Source organism: Triturus cristatus, chromosome 7 (assembly GCF_964204655.1).
Source record: "Triturus cristatus chromosome 7, aTriCri1.1, whole genome shotgun sequence".
Lineage (NCBI taxonomy): Eukaryota > Metazoa > Chordata > Amphibia > Caudata > Salamandridae > Triturus > Triturus cristatus.
The window spans coordinates 1,867,607,035-1,867,631,056 of NC_140590.1; the positions used below are offsets into that span (position 1 = coordinate 1,867,607,035).

Here is a 24,022-nt window from a genome sequence, read left to right on the forward strand (position 1 = left end):
TGATGGGATGACCAAATCCTCCATCTCCTGTGACGTGAGTTGTGTCCCATTGTCTGTTACTAGAACTTCTTTGAAAAATGTGATGATGACTTGAGAAGTGGCATTGGCTACAAACTTTACCTCCGGCCACTTAGAATGGTAGTCCACCATCACAAGGGCAAAACAGGCATCGGTGGGCAAACGATTAAAGGGGCCAAACATATCAAAAGCTACCTTTTGCCAATGAGATTCAGGCCAGGTTACAGGTTTGAGAGTGACAGAAAAGACTTTAAGCATTTTATCACTGCTAATACAATCAGAGCATTCTCTAACAGTTCTGTCAACCATTTTGTTGAGGCCAGGCCACCAAAAATTGGCTCTAATGAGATGTTTCATCGAGGACATACCTAAATGTCCCTCATGAGCAAGCAGCAACATTTTGTTTTGCATAGACGCAGGAGGGATGATCTTCCCCCCCCCTTTGAAGAGTAGACCGCCTTCTTCTTCGATTTAATCTGAAACTTGGCAAAAAGGGGCAATCTTAGCAGTGGCAGACCTTTCTGTAGGCCAGCCCTTCTTCAAACACTCGCTGATAAGTTAACACACTGCATCGTTATTCATCTCAGTCTTCCATTCAGATTCACACAAACTTAAAAACTCATTGGAGACAAAATCCTTAATGGTGGCAACCATATCTACATATTGTTCATCATGAAAGTAACATTAGAGCAGGGCAGTCTAGACAAGAAATCGGCTGTAACATTGCTTTTACCGGGGACATATACAATCTCAAAATCATACTCTTGTGGTCTAGATGCGAGTCTGGCAATGCGAGCTGTAGAATTCCACCCCCAGAGATAAAATGCCAAGGAGAGGTTTATGATCAGTTGTTGCGGAAGTGTTCGATGGCCCAAATGCATGTTAACAACTCCCTTTCATTTATAGCATACCTTCTCTCCGTAGCTGAGAGAGTTCTAGATGCAAAGGCTACACACCATTCTTTCTTGCCACAGCATTGACTGAGTACGCCCCCCAAACCGTACAAACTTGCATCAACAGTAATGATGCATCTTTTGTTCAAGCAAAAGGATTTCAGAGTGGGGGCGTTCACTATCTCATTTTTAATATGATGGAAAGCTATTTCTTATTTATCCGACCAGGCAAACTCAATAGATTTTCTGGTCAACTCTCTGAGAGGCTCCATCTTGGTAGCGAAATTCTGTACACGCACAATCCCGCAAAAGAGAGAAGCTTCTCTCTATTGTCAGGAGACGGTGCATTGATAATGGCATCTACCAGAGATTTTTTTGGTACAACGCCAACACCTGAGAGAGTGTGGCTGAAATATTCCACAGATTTACAAAATAACTTACACTTTCCTGCTTTAAGTGTCAACCCACTCTTCCCCAACTTCTCTTCTCACAAACCTCTTTGACATGATGATAAGGATCCTCTACACTCTTGGAAAATATAAGGATGCCATCTTGAAAACCTTTCACGAATTTGCTGACATCTTTACAAAAGTGATACATGGCCCTTTGAAAGACTGACGCGGCCGATGCCAGGCCGAAAGGCATCCTTTTAAAATTGGAAAAACCCATGGGGCGTAAAAAAGGCAGTAAAATGTTTAGAGTCTTCAATGAGTTCAATTTGGTGATACGCAGAACGGAGGTCGAGGGTGGAGAAAACGCAAGCACCATCCAACATGCACACCATCTCCTTGATGTTGGGTAGGGGGTGGCAGTCAGCAACTAAATTGACATTTAAAGCTCTCATATCAACACAGAGCCTAAGACTTTTATCAGGTTTTTGGGCCAAAACAATTGGGGAAACCCATTCAGATGATTCAATCTCCTCGATGACGCTGCTTTCAACCATATCAGGCATTTTCTTTAATTCACTTCTTACACTGATGGGGACCCCCCACCCCCTTAGCTTCTGCTTAACAGGTACTGAGCTCTCTTTGACCTTGATATTGTGACTGAATCCTGTAAGTTTGCTGAGCTTCTCAGGAAAAACATGAGGGACGAGTCCAGTAAAATGTGTGGCAATGGGAGTTACGGCAAGTACCGACAGAGGCTCTGTATTCCTTGGATTCAAGATAATACTCAGCTTGGATTGATCACGCCACCCCAAAACCTTTACCCCTTTAACAGCCACATAAAGTTTAATGACCCCTGCACTTTGTTTGAATTCAATGCGTACCTCCTTAAAACCTATAAAGTCAATATTGGACCCATCAAAGTTCTGTGCAACAGTGTCAGGTTTACTCCAAGTGCTTATGTCCAGTAAATCACCAATAGGCTCTAAACAATATTCCCTAGTGATTATGGTCCAAGGTGACCCAGAGTCTGCCATTAACCCTAGTTTATTGCCTAAAATATACACAAGACATTTGGGGGGGCCAATCTTATTGGCCATGGAATCATCAAAGAAATGACTAATAGAAACTACAATGCCAGTTTCTAAATCATTTTGAGTATCATCACAATAGGTGGGGTCACAGGAGACACAAGAAACCTTTCCCTTGGAGTAATTGTCAGGGGTACCTTTCTTCATATCCTTGTGCATTTTAGAAAAATGTCCCAAACGTCCACACTTACTGCGTTCTTTCCCAATGGCAGGAGAATGTGGGAAGGAAGCTATATGACTGGGACTGCCACACCTGTAACAGCAAAAACATTTGGAGTTATTTTTTTGTAGTTAGTACTGGGAGAACTCTTAGAGGCACTAGGGGTAACACTGCTAACGTCACCAGACTTGGAAGATTTTGCCTCCTTGTTAAGGGACTTCATCCACTTCTCAGACTGTTCTAAGGCTTTGGCTGTGCTGATGGCAGCTTCTAAGTTGGGGCCGCCTATTATCCACAGCTGCTCTTGTACCCTTTTACTTCTGACGTGAACAATGATCATTTCATCTGTGATCAAACCAAAGTTGTAATGCAAGTACAAAGCACAGAGAGCCGTAAGGAATTCATCAAAACTCTCTCCCTCTTCTTGGGCTCTAGAATGAAATTTAAATCTATTGAGGGCGACACTGGTAGTGGGTTTGAAACGGTTCTCAACGCGCAAAATGACCTCATAATACACATTATGATCACCCCCAGATCTAATATGAGGTAGGGTTCTGTAGACCAGCTGACCTCCAGAACCTAAACCATGGAGGAAAATATTTTTCTTTCTCTCAGCTGCCATGCGTTCACCATCAATTGCCTATGAATAGTTAATTGACTCCTCCTTCCATCTGCTCCATGGAACGGGAGGTTCTCCTTTATCTTGCAAAAATTTAGAGGGTGGATCAAATTGCATGGTGGCAAAAAAATGTAAAGATAATGAATAAAGTATGTTAAATGGAGACTATAAAATTACAATGTAATATAATACGCTTCAAATAATAAGGAAGGTCCTGGTCACTGAAAAGTGTAATGCGGTATAAAACAGTAAAGGTGTGCCTGTCACCGCAAAGGAACAGACAGTGCACTGTAAACGTGGTGCAGAGTGAGACAGTCAAGGTGTGCCTGTCACCGCGAAAGAACAGGCTGTACACTGTAAACGTGGTACAGAGTGAGACAGTCGAGGAACAGGCTGTGCACCGTAGACGTGGTGCAGGGAGACAGTCAAGGTGTGCCTGTCACCGCGAAGCAACAGGCATGCAAATCAGATAGAAATAAGAAAAGGTGTGCCTGTCACCGATGATTTTCAGGCTTTCAGGGCTGTACTGGCCATAGCGGGCACCAGGCGTTTGCCCGGTAGGCCGACAGGGTGGGGGCCGGTTTTGGGCTCCTGGGGGGCCGTTTTCGTTACCGGGGGCCGGCAATATCGGACCCCTGTAACAAAATCCTCCGAAACTGGCCCTCGCAAACTGCTCGGCTGCTCTCCCTTGTCACCCCAGGGGGCCCGGCTGAGCAGCTTGCCAGGGCTGGTTTCTGTTCCCAGTCTGGCCCTGCAGGCTTTCCTACCTGGGTAAACAGTAAGCACAGTTAAAGGTGTGCTCATCTGTCGAAATGTCTCCTCCCAATCTCGGGCGTGAGCTGCACAGTGCGACGCTGCAGAAAAATTAAGAGGAAAAAAAACGTTCCAAAATGGCTGCCGGTGTGACGGCGTACAGCGTGACAAGCGCCAGGACAACAAGTTGCCAGGCGCTCAGTGTTGTCCAGGTTACTGTGCTGGGTTCGGCAGGGTTGAGGAGATCTGATGTCACAGAAGGGCCTGCAGAGAGGTGTCCGTCAGCCCCCAAGACATGGAAAGCCGAAAAGCCAAAACAGATGAAAATCCACAGGAAGGGCACCGAGGAGTAAGGAGCACCGGCGTGGATCGGGAGAAGTAAGAGGCGATGTTGGAGGAGATTCCGACAAGCAGGAAATGACAGGAACACAAAGAAAGGTTCAGAAGACGTCGCATAGCACCTGTGCCACAAAGGAGATGTAGCAGGCGAAGTCTTCTTCCACTCGTCGCCACTTGTAAAGACGAGAAGACGGAATGCGGTAAGGTAAAATAGAGTTTATTAGCCGATCGGAATAATGGAAGAGGTGTAGTGCAGCGACCAGGGTGCCTGACTCCAGACTACAGGGTTCACTGTTCGATCGCCGGCGGCAGGTTAGCCCAGCACCATGTGACTCTGGGCAATAGCTCGCTTAATCTTCCCGAGGGCCCACAGCGTCGGGACACCACTTCGGAGGTAGCTGTGCGCTTTACAAATATTGGTATTTCATTATTTCACAGTACATCTGGATCCAGAAAGACAGCAGTAGTAACTGCCGTACAGAGGCTTTGGAACATGGAACCAAGATTATACAACGCAGGTACATGGTTCCATGTTCCTAGCATGAGAAAAGGGCACGAGGGAAAAAAAGAAAGATGCAACACTCCCTAAATCCTTACACCTAAAACAAAACATGCAAACATTTACAATTACTAGTGTAACATTCAAGTAGCAGTTGGGTGTCACTCAAAATGTGATATGCATAATGTATAGAACCCACACATAGGCACACAGCAAATACAAAATAGTCGCACATAGGCAAGGGGGTAGCCAGCAAATGTAAATACCTCCCACTTTGAACAAAAGCACTTATGGCACCAAGAAAACAAAGTAAGTCATCACAACCCTCCCCAGAAGAGCTCTTGTCCAAGGATCTAGCCATTCATCCGCCCGTCAAACCCCTGATATCCGTCATTTCACCTTTACATTCTGTCATCTATTAATTCTTTCATCCATCATTGTCTTTCACCATTCATTCTGTCCTTCCATCTGTGTGCTCATCCATATGCAAACCTATACAACCATTTGCAAACCTATCCATCATCTATCTTTCCATCCATCCTTTCACTCATCCATCGACTTCCACCTATCCATTCATTCATCCATCCAACCATTTACCCTTTCATCCCATCCATCTTTTCACTCATTCATCCACTCTTCAAACCATCAATCCAACCATTTACCCTTTCACCCAATCTATCCTTTCACTCATCCATTCACTCTCACCAGCCATCCATTCGCTCATCCATCCAACCATTTACCCGCTCACCCATCCAGCCTTCCTTTCACATACTCATCCGTCCACCCATTAACCCTTTCACTCATCCCTCCTTTCTTTCAGCTCTCCGCCTTTGCTTTCACTCATCTATGCATTCTTAGACTCATCTATCTTTAACATCCTTATTTTCACTCATCCATGCACCCATTCGCCCATTCACCCTGCCAATCATCCAGTGATACTTTCACTTGTCCATCCATCCGCCCTTTCTCTCTCCATCCCCCTTTCTCTTCGCCACCTATCCTTCACCCATCCTCCCTCCCATCCATCTACTCATCCACTCATGGATCCATCATTTCACTCATCCATCTGCCGATTCACCCGCCCATCTTCCACCCTTTCACTCATCCATCCACCCTTTCACTCATCCATCCACCCTTTTACCCATCCATCTACCCATCCACTATTTATCCTCATCCATTCTTCCACTCACTCACCCATCCATCCTTTCTCTCATTATCCATCCATTCACCCTTTCACTCATCCATTCATCCTTTCACTAATATATCCAGCCATTCACCCATTCCTTCACTTACTCACTCACCCACCTTTTCATATTAATAATGAGCTGATCCTTCGTCTGCAGACTTGCAGACAGAAGAGGCTCATCAAGAATTTCACCCTCGCTGTAGTTCCTAAAGCAAGGGGTGGGGTGGGGCGAGGGTTCACTGTGCCCCTGCACATAGGCAATTTGAAAACTTGGAAGTCGTGATGAGTGATGCACAGTGCCAGGACCTGAAGTGACTGTGACATTGTAGTGTTTCCAGGACTTTTAAGTGGAATGAAAAAACTGGGGGTTCTCTTCAAGGGGCGTGTCTGACGTAATTAAAGGCGTTGCTTAGAATATGTACGCTAAAAACTTGCTTAGCATAGTGTGCCTCCCCACTGGTATTCTGCTACTTCTCTTTTTGCATCCTGATATATAATATATTACACCTTCAACAAGCCAGGACTATTGGCTTTGTTAATGGTTGCTAGTTCCATAAAATAAGAAATCAGCAACTACGACTTTGTTGTTTATAATATTGAAAATGCTTCAGTTCTGTGATGATGACAGTAAATGAACTATAACCCCCTTCTTTTTTAGGTCTCGCCTGAGCCAGCGCGCATGCGTTGCTCAGCGAGGCTTCAGTAAGGGCTTTAAACTAGGAATACATGCTTCTGCGTGTGCTTTTCTTTTTTATGTCCGGCTATTGGCCTTGCAGTGCGTCTTTCTAAGAAACACAGCAACAATTGTCCAAAGGCAGGCGCATGTCCCGCCTTTTTTCTTGCTTGGCCTAGGATGCTCGGAAGCGAGCAGCAGTGTGTTTGTGTGCCATCTGTTTGTAATTATCAGTGACAGCACGCAGTGTGCCAGATGGACGGCAGACTGCAATTTAGTCTCAGGTTACTTGTCCTTCACAGCAGGCGCCCGCTTTTATAAACGTAGTGGCAGGCTTCCCCTAATTGGCAACAAGGCTGGACGCATACGGAATTAAATATATAAGCTACTGTGCATGGTGCTTATTTCACTTAATTGTATCCAAACTATTTATTTGCCCTAACACTTATTTTCACAATATTATCCGTTATGGCTGGAAAGGACCTTATGGAGGTGAAGCGCCTTGTCCTGGTTACTATTTATTCCCTGTAGGCAGTGGTGCTCCTCTTTTTACCTACTGACCCGCTGTGGCTTTCAGCCAGACCCGTATAGGGGCTGACGTTGTTTGCGGCTCACTGCTAACACTGGGTTGTTTACGGTCCGTTTTTTATTTACTTTAGATTTGACCCTTATGCTGCATATAGCTCTTAGTGCACTTCAGGTTTGTCCCTCATACCACACACAGCTTTCCCAGAAACCCCAAAAATCAACATTAGGAAACGGATACTAAACATCTTGGCATTTAATTTTGAACAATTAAAAACCTGCACTCAATGCAACATACACTCCAAATAATACCACTCAGTGCCACATAATTACACGCCACACAATCGCACTCCACTGAATACAACATACACTCCCCAGAATACCACTCAGTGCCACATAATTACACACCACATAGTTACTCTACTCAATGCAGCATAAATACACTCCACATAATACCACCCAGTGCCATATAATTACATGCCACATACTTACACTTTGCTCAATGCAACATAAATACACTGCACTCAATACAACATACACTCCAAATACAACTGTGTCACATAATTACACACCACATAATTACACTCTTCTGAATGCAACATACACTCCACACAATTCCACTCAGTGCCACATAATTGTATGCTACATAATTGCACTGCACTCAGTGCAACATACACCCCAAATAATGCCACATAATTACACGCCACACAATTACTTTCTACAGAATACAACATGCACTCCCCATAATACCACTCAGTGCCACATAATTACTCTCCACATAATTACTCTACTCCATGCAACATAAATACACTCCACATAATACCACTCAGTGCCACATAATTACTCACCACATAATTACCCTCTACTCAATGCAACATAAATACACTCCACATAATACCACACAGTGCCACATACTTGTATGCCACATGATTACACTGCACTCAATGCAACATACATACCAAATACCACTCAGTGCCACATTATTACACGCCACATAATTACACTCTACTGAATGCAACATACACTCCACACAATACCACTCAGTGCCACATAATTATATGCTACATAATTATACTGCACTCAACGCAACATACACTCCAAATACCACTCAGTGCCACATAATTACACACCAAATAATTACTCTACTGAATGCAACATACACTCCACACAATACCACATAATTATATGCTACATAATTACACTGCACTCAATGCAACAAACTCCAAATAATAGCACTTAGTGCCACATAATTACACCCCACACTATTACACTCTACTGAATGCAACATACACTCCACACAATACCACTCAGTGCCACATAATTATTTGCTACTTAATTACACTGCACTCAATGCAACATACACTTCAAATACCACTCAGTGCCACATAATTACACTCCACACAATTACACTCTACTGAATACAACATACACTCCCCATAATACCACTCAGTGTCACATAATTACACACACCACTTGATTACACCTTACTCAATGCAACATAAATACACTCCACATAATACCACTCAGTGCCATATAATTACACGTCTCATATTTACACTACTCAGTGTAACATTAATGCACTCCACATAATACCACTCAGTGTGACATTGTTACACGCCACATAATTACACTCTACTCAATACAACAAATACACCCCACATACCACATAATTACAAGCCACATAATTACACTCTACTCAATGCAACATAAATACATTCCACTAAATACCACTCAGTGCAACATAGTTACACGCCACATAATTACACTCTACTCAATGCAACATAAATGCACTCCACATAAATGCACTCTATACCACATACCACCAATCAACATAAATGCACTCCACACCATGACACAATTTCACTAAGCATAATTTCACTCAACACCACAGTTCCAGGCCACACAATCCAACTCCACACATTTCCACTACACACCCCATAATTACACACCAAACAACTTTTCAACTCCACAACATACCTCCAATCCACACCATATAGTGTCACCACCTGAGCACCAAACATCATTCAACACCACCATTTTGCATCAGCGCACCACCAAAGCATCAAGTCAGTCTGCCCTTGGAATCTGGCAGCTGTTGATTCTCCCTTAGTGTCCGTCCGCTGCTCGTGTTCTAATTAAATTACGGTTTTCCAACCTCCACTCCCCCGTTATTTATGTCCCGCTCCCCCATAACAATTTTTTTTATAACAAACAAGCATGAGAACAGGCAGGAAGAAGTTGCTAGCAGTGCAGGTACAAAAAAAGTAGAAGACATTTTTTATGTTAAAATCTTTTTTTAATCAGGTTTTTCAGTTGTATATAATGTTGTCTTTGTTTGTATAAAGGTAACAAAAATGCTTAACACTTTTTATTATAACTTTTCAACATAATGCATGGCAGCCACAATGCTCTACAACATAGCTAAAAGTTCTGGCTAAACACATAAGGTCCCAAAGGCGAGACCTATTGGCTATGCCAATGCCTGTTAATTTCCATTGCTGGCTTCTTCTCATGAACTGCAGCATTTTTGTTTTTGTATATTTCGTCCATCTGACAGAATGCTCTGCCCTAGACCGATGCAAAAAGAACAGTTGACAGAATGCAGAACAATGTCAAACATTCACAGACATCTGGGCCTAAATTCATTGTTTTCTTGCCCACATGCCATTCCAGTTTGAACCCAGCCGTATGCAAATCAGTCTTGACCCTGTGCCTCATGGGAACAGTCCAGCCCGAACTTCCAGGCCAGGTCCTTCCTGGACTGGAAACAAGCATCCTAGGACCGGTTTCGGGGTTTCACCCCTCATCAGCCAGGATAGCTTGACTCCAGTGGCATGGAGAGCACGGGACCCACGCCTGGGCATACCCGTCCCACTCAGGGGGACAAATGCAAAAAAAATAATTGATACCAGAATGCTGATCAATGTCATACATTCACCCCAGTACAGAGAGCTGGGCCTAAATCCATTGTTTTTTGCTCCCCATGCCATTACAGTTTAGACCCAGCCATATGTAAATTAGTCTTGACCCTGCGCCCAACAGGAACAGTCCAGTCCGACTGGGGGAGATTGTTTGATTTGCTCTGTCGCATACAGAGTGACAATGGGTGGGGCACGGCTTGTCATGTGCTCAGGGGATGAGTGCGAGGTGGCACCATCAGGGAGTTGAGGCTTCTTGCAGGGGAACAGAGCTGCTCCCTTCAAACGCCAAAATTACGAACAAAAGGTGTCTGTGAAAAGGAACATCACTGACAATGGAAGTGAGATCCAAATCACGGACAGTCCGTGAAATTTACGGATGGTTGGTCACCCTAACAGTGTAGAGTGGTGAAGGGAGGAGGCATCAGGAGGCCTTGACGCCAGCAGCCTGGGTGACCCTGGTGCCCAGCAGCAGCGGTGGCGACTCCGGAGGCAGCCGTGGGCCTCAGCACTTTAATTACCTATGAAGCACTAAAAACTGGTGAACTCGGTCCAGTGACTCCACACCGCCCCCTCCTTTCATTTCCATCTGCCCACAGGGCCCTGGCGGGGTCCACTCATGAGCTGCTCATATCAATGGTATCTCATCCAGTCCAGTGACTCCACACTGCCCCCTCCTTTCATTTCCATCTGCCCACAGGGCCCTGGCGGGGTCCACTCATGAGCTGCTCATATCAATGGTAACTCCTCATAGAACAAGTGATTGCTCGCTTCAAAACACCATGGTGCACGCAATTACCCCAAGAGCAAAACCTCCTCTAGGGACACCATCTGACTGTCTCAGATGCACAAAATGCTAAGAAACAAAACGGGAAATAGAAGAATAACTCTAATAGCAGAAAAAGCAACAAATATATGGAACTTCCTTCCTGCTTCAGAAGGAGGGAAGGGCAGTATTAAACTTGAGACCGCTGTGCAAGAGATTGTCACACGTGGTTCAAGACAACCACCTTACTGAACACCATATGTTTGATGGTGACAGGTACATCAAATTTTATTAAAATGTACGTAAACCTCTGCAGAAGTTAACAATATTTAGTCAATTATAAAATTCAGCATTAACTACAATTTATAAAGAAAATTACAAATATTGTTGTAAAAAGATTACATTAAACATGTTCATTCAGTGGTGCAATTATGAAGTTAGTAAATTTGTTTGATCTTGACACATTGTACTTCAAGTAGATTGGGTAATAAAAATATCTCACAGATCAAAGCACTGGGCAAGTGTGTGTCACACGATACAAATCTTGTTTTCCCTGCTGACTAAGATGGCACATAAAGTGGTCATTTTTCTGATCGCCGTTTGCCTGTATAGGTATTTAAAGGTGAATTACTAATAACATTGTTCTTCTAACACTGTGCTCCAAGGCTAAGGACAGGAATGCTTGAGCCCGGCTAGTACACTCGTTGGAACGGACTTGTACAATTTCAGATTTGCTCAACCAGAGTTTTAAGTATAGCTTAGTCTTGGAATAGCATTTAAAAAAATAATTTCAGTTCTCCCGGAGACTATGATTGGAGAAATTCCATTATCCGGTCTAATCTATCAAGTGAATATTGTTATTTACCAAAACGTGTCATTCGTTCTAGGAGCTTTGAAGGTCTCATAATTTAACAAATCTCTCAGGGGGTCCCTTGGAGCATGGATTCTACAATATGCTCAGCATATGCACTTTATAAACCAAATTCTAGGTGCAATGCCTAAACACGAATTGCTGAACTGTCTTAATAAACATTTTGAAGTGTCCTACTTTCATAGACATTCAGATAAGAGTATTTTTCTTTGGGGATGTATTCTAGAGAATAGCATAAAGTAAGTAAGATTTTTACTTTATAAATGCCCAGTAAATATGTTAAGTGTCTTCTCCCCAAATATTCATAACATTTATTAAGTGCACCAACATGTGCTTTTGCCTTACTTCCTATTTTTTTGATGTACAATTTATTATCAAGATCTTGGGAGAATGTTTTACCAAGTTAGGTTTATAGTTTAACAACTCTAGTTTTTCTTCCCCTAAGAACCAACTACAACGTTTGCGTTGTTTCCTGCCCATAAACACATCTAACTTTGATTAAGAGATGTTCATTTTAAGGAAATGTTTTCGGCAGAATAGTAAAGCGCCTTTTGGTTGGGCTGCAGGCCAGTCGGGGTTAGGTCAGAAATGAACACCTAGTCAGTGCACATTCGTAAGTGGAGTGTACTAAAGACAAATCTTGGGGGGTGGTTTTACAGGGAGTTGAGCTGGTGGGTCATGAAGGAACAAGAGTAACAGAAATCACAGCCAACATACAACCACGTTTCAAACCATTCTTAGTTTATATCTTTGATATGAGACCTTCATTCCCATCCATCATACTCAGCGCCATTTTGATGTCTGTGATGTAAGGTTATTCCACACAGTAAGCCTATGAACTCGGTCGAATGCTGTAGGAAAGTATATGAAGGCAGTATAAATTATTTGAGATTTAGACGTTACGTATCCATCAATGTATGTACAATAGCAATATTATCTGTTACTTAGCATTTTGGTCTGAAACCTGATTAATTTCTTTCTTGTTTGCCCCCTCTTGCAGATGTGCTAATACACTTCCAGCCAAAATCATTCCTGTTGTATTAAGGAAGAGGAATTTCCCTGTAATAACTGGGGTTTGTACCAATTTTCTTTTTTGTACAATGGTATCCTAATACTCCCTTTCCAGGAGGTAGGAATTCAAAGTTTTTTATTACAGTTTCAGAATAAAGGAATGCGTAATCCACCCCATGCCTCTGGATCTCCTTTCAGAACTAGCACAGGAATTTGATCTGCACCCAGAGCTCCTGAAAGTTTTTCTCCTTTTATATAGTTCTTTTTTTGTTTACACAAAATCTCGTTTACACCATACCTTGATTATAAGTTGGTGACAAAATAGGAACCGTTTCTTCAGCACATTCAGCTATGATTTTTGCATATAGTTTGGCTATGCAATCTGACCATATATGTGGTGGAATAGAAACAGTAGCAGAGTTCGTTTTTTTTTTTTTGCCACAATTTAGTCCAGCAATCCACCATTAATATCGCAATCCGTGTTATCTGTGCACCCCCTTCCCAGTTCACCACGAAAATTTGCATCATCGCAAAATGTAGAAAGTACTATAGGGCTAGAAAATATTGGGGGGATCCGTCAAACAGGTGGAAAATTATTAGGGGGCAAAAATCGTAGGAATTCATCTGGGAATCCTAACTATAACAACAAAGTGGGTTCCGCCGCTCTGTTACATGTGTAAAATATATGTCTTATAAAGTATGCTAATCTAATCATTAAATATATTAGTTTAAAAACAAATAGTTTAATTTATTAGATGTTTCTTTAAAAATGTATATTTATAAATAAATATATTTAACTTATTTAGTAAACATATATTTTTAAGGGGTAGCAAGCTGTAACATTTTATTTTATTAGTTCTACTTCAAAAATTATGATTTTACTTTTTTATGTTTGTATTTTTCACAAAAGTGTTTGTGTATATTTTAAAATGAATAAACTTGAGTCATTTTCCCTGTTCTTCCCATTGCGAGATCTCACCAGTGGTGGATATCTGCATCAAAGTGTCAGGGATCTCCGTCTGCTTGTGACAAGCTATAAGCAGTATTTTTACACTCCGTGTGGAGACATGTAAACGTACACTCTGGCTTTTCACCAATTATACTTGTAGATGGTGAGTACATTTCCTCCAAAGCGTGAGTCTAAATTTGCATCTGTAAATTTACTCATGCAAATTTACCTTTGTGAATCGGCTCCCGAGTATCTTGAATTAAGATTGAATTCATCCGCTCTATCTGAGGTGCCTAAGAAAGAATCTGCCATCTTTGAATGGCCTTCTCCCACCAGTGTCAAAGAAGCTGAAAAGTTTCTTGGGTTTTCACATTTTTATTGCCAGTTTACAAGGATTTAGAAATTCTAATTTGTGATGGGTTTCATAAAAGGCCATGAGAGGTTCTGTTGAAATGCTGAAGCTGAATCATGTTCTAGACTCAAGAGCGTGTTAACTGAAGCGCATATTCTGTGTCGTTCTGACACGTCTCAAAAGTTCATTGTGGTGTTTCCAAAACAGCAGTGGGCGCCCTCTTGGTGAAACTGCAGGAAGGTGAATAGAATTATTCTGCCCATAAAGAGAGTTACTGGATATAAAGACGGCTCATGAATGAGAGGAGATGTCGCTGGCTGCATGGTGTCCTTCCAGAGCCATGGCATCAGTATGGCCTAAAGCCTTCAGATGCCAGTTAAGAAAGTCCCTACCCCACTTTTCTAGGTCTTGCCTAGGCAGCGCTTGCGCTGTCTCTTTGAGACTTACTGTATTCAGGATATGGGCATTAAGCTTCACCCATGTTCCGTCCATCTTTACAATTGGCTCCTCTTCCTGACCTTTGTAAATGATGGCGTTTATTTTGTCAATAGGCTCAGTAGTCCCTCCTTAGTACCTCCCTCTCTCCTGTTGTTACCTTGCATAAGGTTAGCCCCTCTTACATGTGTCTTTACTCTGTAGCTTTCCTTAGCAGTTAGGGAGAGCCATTTACCTAATTAATGTCTTGCAGAAACAGGCACAACATTCTGTGCGAGCGCATAGCAATGGCATCTGCTTCTTTAATATCCACCCTTACACAGCACTGCCTCTTTGAAGCAACGCCAATATATTGTAAATAATAATGCAACGCCGATAGCTCAAACGTTCAGTAATGTGAGACCTATTGCATTGCCAATGCTTGCATTTCTTTCAATCGCCTGCGTTTCTGGGCATTGGAGCCACATCATTCTCTTTGGCCACGGCTCCTGATAAGTTCTGTGTCCTTTCTGGGGTCTTAGACACCATCTGACTAGGTGGCTGATACCCTTAGTTTACCAAGGGTGTCGGAATGGATGGTGGAATAGGCCATTTATCTGCCTGCATGTCACGGGACAGTAAGCTCTATTTTTGGCTTTTAGTGTGTTCAGGGCCAAAAAGGTTGTCCTGAGCTGTAGCTTTCTTGCTGTCTGCATTTGAATGTACGTGTTTGCCGTAGCGCCCATCACGTGCTCTGTGCTGCACTCATGTTGTATCATAGTGGACATCCGTGATAGTCTATGTGCAACCTTACAGCCAATGCTGCAGTTGCGGACGTGGAAACACTGCTGTGGCTGTTGGCTACAACAATATTATGACATTGGTACAACAATTTCTGGAGCCTTAAATTGGGGCTGGTTATGTGTATATTCTTATTAGAATCGGAGTACTCGCAGAGTTGTATAGGTTGCACTCCTTGGAACAAGCTTTTACAATGCAATAGGTCTCGCTTTTGCAATAGTTTAATCTATTGGCATTGTAAGTGACAATGCCTTTTATTTATCTGTTTTGATTACTAACACCTAAATAAAAGGCATTGTCATTTACAATACCAATAGCTGAAACTCTTGTAATGCGCGGCCTATTTCATTTCAAAGAAGCGGCCCCCATTGTCCCGAGCTGCTTGGAAAGTGAAAGCACGCATGGCGCCCTGAACGTTGCAGGAAAGCTTGCGTGTCTGCAGTAGGAGAAACTCATTAAAGAAAATAGTGCTTACGGAGTACATAAGACATACCGTGTAACAACAGAGGTAAAAGGGCCAGTCCTCATGGGAGGTTACAAATGAAGACAAGGCGGTACTAAGGAGGGCCTAAGAAACCTATTAATAAATCAGAAGCCAGCATTCACAAAGGACAATGACACAAGCCAATGAAAAATATGGGCGGAGAGAGGGCGGAGAGTGGGCGGGGCTACAGGTCCATACTCCAATACAGTACGCCCCGCAGAGGAGTGCATGCGCTGCCCAGGCTCAACCTAAAAAACAGTTATTTCTACTCTTTTTCCAAATAGCATGTCACAGGTCATTTTCTGTATATTCTATTTTGCTATAATGTATGCATATTTTAATTACTCTGTGTTGAATGCTGTAAAGAACAGATAAAGAGGTGTGTTTCATTTCTTTAAAACATTGGTACTTGCAAATATTTTCCGTGTGGCCAAAATGTTTGGTCTTTGGTGTGACCAAGGGCTGCGCTCATGCCAGCGGGGTGGTGGCCTAGGGAAGCGTGTGCATCTAGCAGCTGAACTGGATTGCACTATGTAGAACCGGATAACTTGTGCTGAATTTCGGCTTCCCCGCGTGCCCAAATTGTGTGATCCTGAGCAGATGTTTTATTTAAATGTTCTTCTTTTTTCTTCATTATCACATATGAGGACCTCGGTAACATATGACTGCAGGATGCGTACTGTACCAAGCCTTCTCCTGTGATTCGATTAAATCACTAATGGCAATGTGGGGGGGGTGACTATGAACTTTTTAAATTCATGTTTGAAAACTATCACTTAAAAAAAATACTTCTGATTGCACTGCTATAATCTGATTTAGTAAGGTGAAACGGTTCTGCAGGTTGATGAGACACAGCAATGTCCCTTCCACATGCAACAAAAAGGGCGCCCTGGGCAATACAGATGGCAGTGCACTCCTTTGTTGCAGCAAGTGCCAAGCACAACTAGAGAAACCAGCCACAGCACCTTCCATGCAACCTGTACAAAACTACGAGCCATACTAACAGGAAAGTCTTCCTCTGCAATGCACTGAACGCCACCATAGCGCCCTCTTTCTGTTCACAGAACACGCTGCACACTGGGGGGTCGCAAAAGCTGAGGAAACTCTCAATCGGCTTGGATTTACTCAACTCCTAATATAACACATGTACCCCACTTCTTCTGTGTCCCTTCTCCATGCCCAATATAGGCCTAACTCGCTGCATGTCATTCAACAGAACATTCACTACCACCTGTTTTGACCCCAGCCCTGCCCTTCTCTCCGTGACATACTTCATCAGCTTATCCCACCACTTACATGTGCATATCACTCATACTTTGTCGCACCCGCTTGTGACTGCATGTTCACAGCTGTGCCTGCTCCAAGGAATTAATTCTCAAGGTTCCATGAGACAGCCTGGAGGCATGTAATAAATCGGAGAAAGTCCAAGTGAAACTATGCACCTCTAGAGAGCCGTAAGCGCTAAGATGCCATATAAGGGCCAGATGTGTTAAAAAAGATAGATAGTTGAAGCGTACTCTCGTTGCACAGTTAAAATCATATCCTGCATTACAGTAAGAAAAAGCCCAAAGATATTCATAGACTGCACCATACCAAGTATAAAAGTTCCACAAACAAGAAAAAAAAAAATTGTATCACGTGATTAAAAGTATAAAAAAAAAAAGAAAGTATAAAAAACATAGCAGAAGAGAATCCCTCATTCGTAGTAGCAGCAAAAGTTCACAGGCAGTCTAAAACAAGTGGAAGTAAAAGACCCTAGAGGGTGTGGCTTAACGGCTCGGGCTGCCGACTTAAAAAACCCGGTTGCAGCCTGGCGTGAGGCTCAACCATCCTGTGAATCTGGGAAAATCCCTTAATCTCCTGAGTCTAAAATGAATGTGTCCATCTGTAATGCAACTGGTGCTCATGTAAAGTGCTCTGATACCTGCGGGTCGAAGTGCCAGATGTGTGCTCCATCATTGTTGTGAAATAGATACGCATACACTGGAAGGGGGTTGAGCCTCTTCAACTGTGATATGGTTGCAGCAGATACATAGATGACTGGAATCATAGTTCTCTTTTTCTTTTCATTCCTTAGGGCTTAATTTCTGAAGGCTTTAAAATCCCATACATGGCTTTTCGGAGAGGGGACACTATGGATTTCCATGGTGAGCCGGCTCCCGGCTCTAGGCCGTCAGCTGGCCGGCACCAGAGTGGGCAGAGCTCCAATCCTTTCAGTTCTGACGGATCTTCACATGAACCCCCAAAGAAGCGGATAAAGGGGAGCCAAGAGCACTTCAATGACAGTCGTACTACAGAAGGAAGCCCAGAGGGGCCACATGCATTGAGCAATCACCCTGAGTTTCAGTGGATGTCCAACAGGCCCGAGGAGTGTGATGAAGATGCACCTGTGGATCGTGTGCCATATGTGTCGCCACTGGAGAAGCTGTTGCAATGCATTGAGAAGAACCCGGTGTGCGGTCTGATCGAGTACACTCAGTTCATGTCCCAGCACTGTGAGATCGAGCTTGTGCAGGAGATGGGGCCATCTCATGATCCAAGGTATGGTACCTTCAAAGAGTTGTAATGTTTAGAGAAGGGAGTAGACTCCCAAGAGACTCATTCTGTGCTTTGGCCAAGAATTGTCAGTCTATATTATGAACAGGAAACCATGATCTGCACTTTGTCAGTGTGACTCCAGTCTAGTCAAGACTGACTTCAGGCTTCCACTTGGCAGCTGCGGCACTGCAAACAAAAGGTGGTGAGTTTAACAGAGACAGGAGAGACACAGCAAAGAAAGGATGGGGGAGTGTAACAGGGACAGGAGAGACACTGCAAACAAAAGGTGGTGAGTGTAACAGAGACAGGGGAGACACAGCAAAGAAAGGATGGAGGTTGTAACAGGGACAAGAGAGACACTGCAAACAAAAGGTGGTGAGTGTAACGGACAGGAGAGACACAGCAACAAAAGGCTGGTGAGTGTAACAGAGACAGGAGAGACACAGCAAAGAAAGGATGGGGGAGTGCAACAGGGACGGGAGAGACACAGCAAGGAAAGGATGGGGGAGTGTAACAGGGGCCGGAGAGACACTGCAAACAAAAGGTGGTGAGTGTAACAGAGACAGGAGAGACACAGCAAGGAAAGGATGGGGGAGTGTAACAGGGACAGGCGAGACACTGCAAACAAAAGGTGGTGAGTGTAACAGAGACAGGAGAGACACAGCAAAGAAAGGATGGGGGTGTAACAGGGACAGGAGAGACACTGCAAGGAAAGGATGGGGGAGTGTAACAGAGACAGGCGAGACACAGCAAGGAAAGAATGGTGAGTGTAACAGAGACAGGAGAGACACAGCAAAGAAAGGATGGGGGAGTGTAACAGGGACAGGAGAGGCACTGCAAACAAAAGGTGGTGAGTGTAACAGGGACAGGAGAGACACAGCAAAGAAAGGATGGGGGTGTGTAACAGGAGCCGGAGAGACACTGCAAACAAAAGGCGGTGAGTGTAACAGGGACAGGAGAGACACAGCAAGGAAAGGATGGTGAGTGTAACAGAGACAGGAGAGACACAGCAAAGAAAGGATGGGGGAGTGTAACAGGGACAGGAGAGACACTGCAAACAAAAGGTGGTGAGTGTAACAGGGACAGGAGAGACACAGCAAAGAAAGGATGGTGAGTGTAACAGAGACAGGAGAGACACAGCAAAGAAAGGATGGGGGTGTGTAACAGGGGCCGGAGAGCCACTGCAAACAAAAGGCGGTGAGTGTTACGGACAGGAGAGACACAGCAACGAAAGGATGGTGAGTGTAACAGAGACAGGATAGATACAGCAAAGAAAGGATGGGGGAGTGTAACGGGTACAGGAGAGACACAGCAAGGAAAGGATGGGGGAGTGTAACAGGGACAGGAGAGACACTGCAAACAAAAGGTGGTGAGTGTAACAGAGACAGTAGAGCCACAGCAAGGAAAGGATGGTGAGTGTAACCGAGACAGGAGAGACACAGCAAGGAAAGGAAGGGGGGGGTGTAACAGGGACCGGAGAGACACAGCAAGGAAAAGATGGGGGAGTGTAACAGGGACAGGAGAGACACTGCAAACAAAAGGTGGAGAGTGTAACTGAGACAGGAGAGACACAGCAAAGAAAGGATGGGGAGTGTAACAGGGACAGGAGAAACACAGCAAGGAAAGGATGGGGGAGTGTAACAGGGACAGTAGAGACACTGCAAACCAAAGGTGGTGAGTGTTACGGCCAGGAGAGACACAGCAACGAAAGGATGGTGAGTGTAACAGAGACAGGAGAGACACAGCAAAGAAAGGATGGGGTGTAACAGGGACAGGAGAGACACTGCAAACAAAAGGTGGAGAGTGTAACGGACAGGAGAGACACAGCAACGAAAGGATGGTGAGTTTAACAGAGACATGATAGACACAGCAAAGAAAGGATGGGGGAGTGTAACAGAGACAGGAGAGACACAGCAAAGAAAGGATGGGGGGTGTAACGGGGACAGGAGACACACAGCGAGGAAAGGATGGTGAGTGTAACCGAGACAGGAGAGACACAGCAAGGAAAGGATGGGGGAGTGTAACAGAGACAGGAGAGACACAGCAAAGAAAGGATGGGGTGTAACAGGGACAGGAGAGACACTGCAAACAAAAGGTGGAGAGTGTAACGGACAGGAGAGACACCGCAACGAAAGGATGGTGAGTTTAACAGAGACATGATAGACACAGCAAAGAAAGGATGGGGGAGTGTAACGGGGACAGGAGAGACACAGCAAGGAAAGGATGGGAGAGTGTAACAGGGACAGGAGAGACACTGCAAACAAAAGGTGGTGAGTGTAACAGAGACAGTAGAGCCACAGCAAGGAAAGGATGGTGAGTGTAGCAGGGACAAGAGAGACACTGCAAGCAAAGGATGGTGAGTGTAGCAGGGACAGGCGAGACACTGCAAGCAAAATGTGGGGAGTGTAATGGGGACAGGCAAGACACTGAAAGCAAAGGATGGTGAGTGTAACAGAGATAGGAGAGACACAGCAAGGAAAGGATGGTGAGTGTAACAGCCAGGACCAGCTGAAGCACTAGAAAAAGATAGCTAGTGTAACATTCAGGGGCAGGCGAGGCACTGCAAGCAAAGGATGGTGAGTGTAACTGGGACAGGCGAGACACTGCAAGCAAAGGATGGTGAGTGTAACAGGGACATGAGACACTGCAAGCAAAGAATGGTGAGTGTAGCAGGGACATGAGACACTGCAAGCAAAGGATGGTGAGTGTAACAGGGACAGGCGAGACACTACAAGCAAAGGATGGTGAGTGTTACGGACAGGAGAGACACGGCAACGAAAGGATGGTGAGTGTAACAGAGACAGGAGAGATAGAGCAAATAAAGGATGGGGGAGTGTAACAGGGACAGGAGAGACACTGCAAACAAAAGGTGGTGAGTGTAACGGACAGGAGAGACACAGCAACAAAAGGCTGGTGAGTGTAACAGAAACGGGAGAGACACAGCAAAGAAAGGATGGGGGAGTGTAACAGGGACAGGAGAGACACAACAAGGAAAGGATGGGGGAGTGTAACAGGGGCCGGAGAGACCCTGCAAACAAAAGGTGGTGAGTGTAACAGAGACAGGAGAGACACAGCAAAGAAAGGATGGGGGGAGTGTAACAGAGACAGGAGAGACACAGCAAAGAAAGAATGGGGGGTGTAACAGGGACCGGAGACACACAGCGAGGAAAGGATGGTGAGTGTAACCGAGACAGGAGAGACACAGCAAGGAAAGAATGGGGGAGTGTAACAGGGACCGGAGAGACACAGCAAGGAAAAGATGGGGGAGTGTAACAGGGGCCGGAGAGACACTGCAAACAAAAGGTGGTGAGTGTAACAGAGACAGGAGAGACACAGCAAGGAAAGGATGGGGGAGTGTAACAGGGACAGTAGAGACACTGCAAACAAAAGGTGGTGAGTGTTACGGACAGGATAGACACAGCAAAGAAAGGATGGGGGAGTGTAACAGGGACAGGAGAGACACTGCAAACAAAAGGTGGTGAGTGTAACAGAGACAGTAGAGCCACAGCAAGGAAAGGATGGTGAGTGTAGCAGGGACAAGAGAGACACTGCAAGCAAAGGATGGTGAGTGTAGCAGGGACAGGCGAGACACTGCAAGCAAAAAGTGGGGAGTGTAATGGGGACAGGCAAGACACTGAAAGCAAAGGATGGTGAGTGTAACAGAGATAGGAGAGACACAGCAAGGAAAGGATGGTGAGTGTAACAGCCAGGACCAGCTGAAGCACTAGAAAAAGATAGCTAGTGTAACATTCAGGGGCAGGCGAGGCACTGCAAGCAAAGGATGGTGAGTGTAACTGGGACAGGTGAGACACTGCAAGCAAAGGATGGTGAGTGTAACAGGGACATGAGACACTGCAAGCAAAGGATGGTGAGTGTAACAGGGACAGGCAAGACACTGCAAGCAAAGGATGGTGAGTGTAACAGGGACATGAGACACTGCAAGCAAAGGATGGTGAGTGTAACAGGGGCCGGCGAGACACTACAAGCAAAGGATGGTAAGTGTAACAGGGACAGGCAAGACACTGCAAGCAAAGGATGGTGAGTGTAACAGGGACATGAGACACTGCAAGCAAAGGATGGTGAGTGTAACAGGGGCCAGCGAGACACTACAAGCAAAGGATGGTAAGTGTAACAGGGACAGGCGAGACACTGCAAGCAAAGGATGGTGAGTGTAACAGGGACAGGAGAGACACAGCAAGCAAAGGATGGTGAGTGTAACAGGGACATGAGACACTGCAAGCAAGGGATGGTGAGTGTAACTGGAACAGGAGAGACACAGTAAGGAAAGGATGGTGAATGTTAATGTTGGGGGCAGTGGATAGTGCAGTAAGGGCAGCCTATCATCATTACGTAGGCATCGCTGTGACGTTGAGAGCTTGTGCAGAAGAAGGGCTGAATTCAAAGCATTGTGTATTAACTTTACTTTGCTGCTTGTGTTTAGTTTTTTGTTACATGCTACATATAAAGATACTGTGTAAGTTTATTTTTTATACAGAGATTAAGTGGTGAAACCCCGTACTTGTTCTCTTTTACCTTCCCCTTCATCCATCCCTCATCATGCCCCCTCCTGGGCAGGATGTGGTCATGATGCTTAGCAGCCGTCTGCTACTCAACCAGCCATCCACCTTTCTTCTGGACCCTCTTCTCGAGAGGAACATTAAACTGATAATAGACTTACTGGCCTTATAACAAACTTTTAATGCACATAATGCTGGTGAATTATGTAATTCTGCTTCCGAGTTGGGAATTCCCTGAGAAGCTGCTTAGCATAGGTCTTGCTTAGCAATATGAGGGTTTTCCTGAGAAGATGTATTCATGCACAGCGTGAAGGCCAGTCCGCCGTCTGTAAGATCAGTGTCACGATGCCCTCTCAAGATCCCACAACCCAGGATTGTGTGAAGGATGGCGGCCAGGAGCTTTGCTGTTTGTGATTTATTTGCTTCATTCCTACCAGCGAGGACAGAGAGTGATACAGCGGTGAAGATATTGTTAGAGCTGTAGATTGCTGTCCGGTGAGGCCTGCCTGAGATGGGATTGCTTCATCCCTAGCAGTGTGGATGGTGTGTGATACAGTGCTGTCGATATAGTTAAAGCTGAATACTGCTTACAGGGGGGTCCAGTCAGATTCTGATATGGCACAGAGGCTTGTATGGTGCTGTGGACGGGCCCTCGGCTGCACTCACTCAGCAGGCGCCTGAGGCAGAAGGTGTACACATCTCCTGAAGGTTCATAAATCTGTTCTCTGGGTTGCCACAGAGGACCAAATGCTTAATTATGTGGAAAGTAAATAGACCTTGGCTGGCACGTACCTCTTCATTCTGATACTTTTTCCTCCGGAAACTCTTGACAGAATAAGGAAGTATTTGAAAACCTTGAATTTCATGTACAGTTTTGAGATACCATAAGATCTGTGTATTCTTTTCCTCCTCTCTTTTACTTTTTTAAAACAATGCCTTACAGACAAATATTGTGAAAGCCAACACCTCAGCAATCGCATTATCAAGGTGCCATCTATTGGCTTTGCTACTGGTTGTTGAGGGATATAGAAGATATTTCTATATTTCTTGGAAGCTGGGTGGTGGCAGTGATAATCCTGGATGACCTTTGAGCATGTTGCTCTCCCTAGCACCCAGCAGTAGCTTCACACGGGGTCAGCAGTCAGTGCAGGCAGTCGCCATAGCAGGGTAATTGACCTGGATAAGCTGTCAGGGCTCTTTATCGTACTGTGGAGGAATTGGCAACAAATTGTACTGCAGTTTCCACAAAACACAAA

At 44.5% G+C, this 24,022-nt stretch overlaps 1 protein-coding gene across 3 annotated transcripts in view; it reads left to right on the forward strand.

Moving 5' to 3' along the window:
* Positions 1-24,022, forward strand: part of LOC146813540 (double-stranded RNA-specific adenosine deaminase-like) — a 318,386-nt gene that overhangs the window by 8,882 nt on the left and 285,482 nt on the right. For 2 of the 3 annotated variants that reach the window (XM_085620305.1, XM_085620304.1), the window contains 2 exons: positions 12,701-12,773; positions 17,789-18,252. In XM_085620305.1, coding sequence (XP_085476431.1) covers positions 17,822-18,252 — 431 coding nt within the window. In that variant the 5' untranslated portion in view covers positions 12,701-12,773; positions 17,789-17,821. The remainder of the gene's footprint in view (positions 1-12,700; positions 12,774-17,788; positions 18,253-24,022) is intronic. The other variant, XM_085620303.1, reaches the window with a different exon arrangement.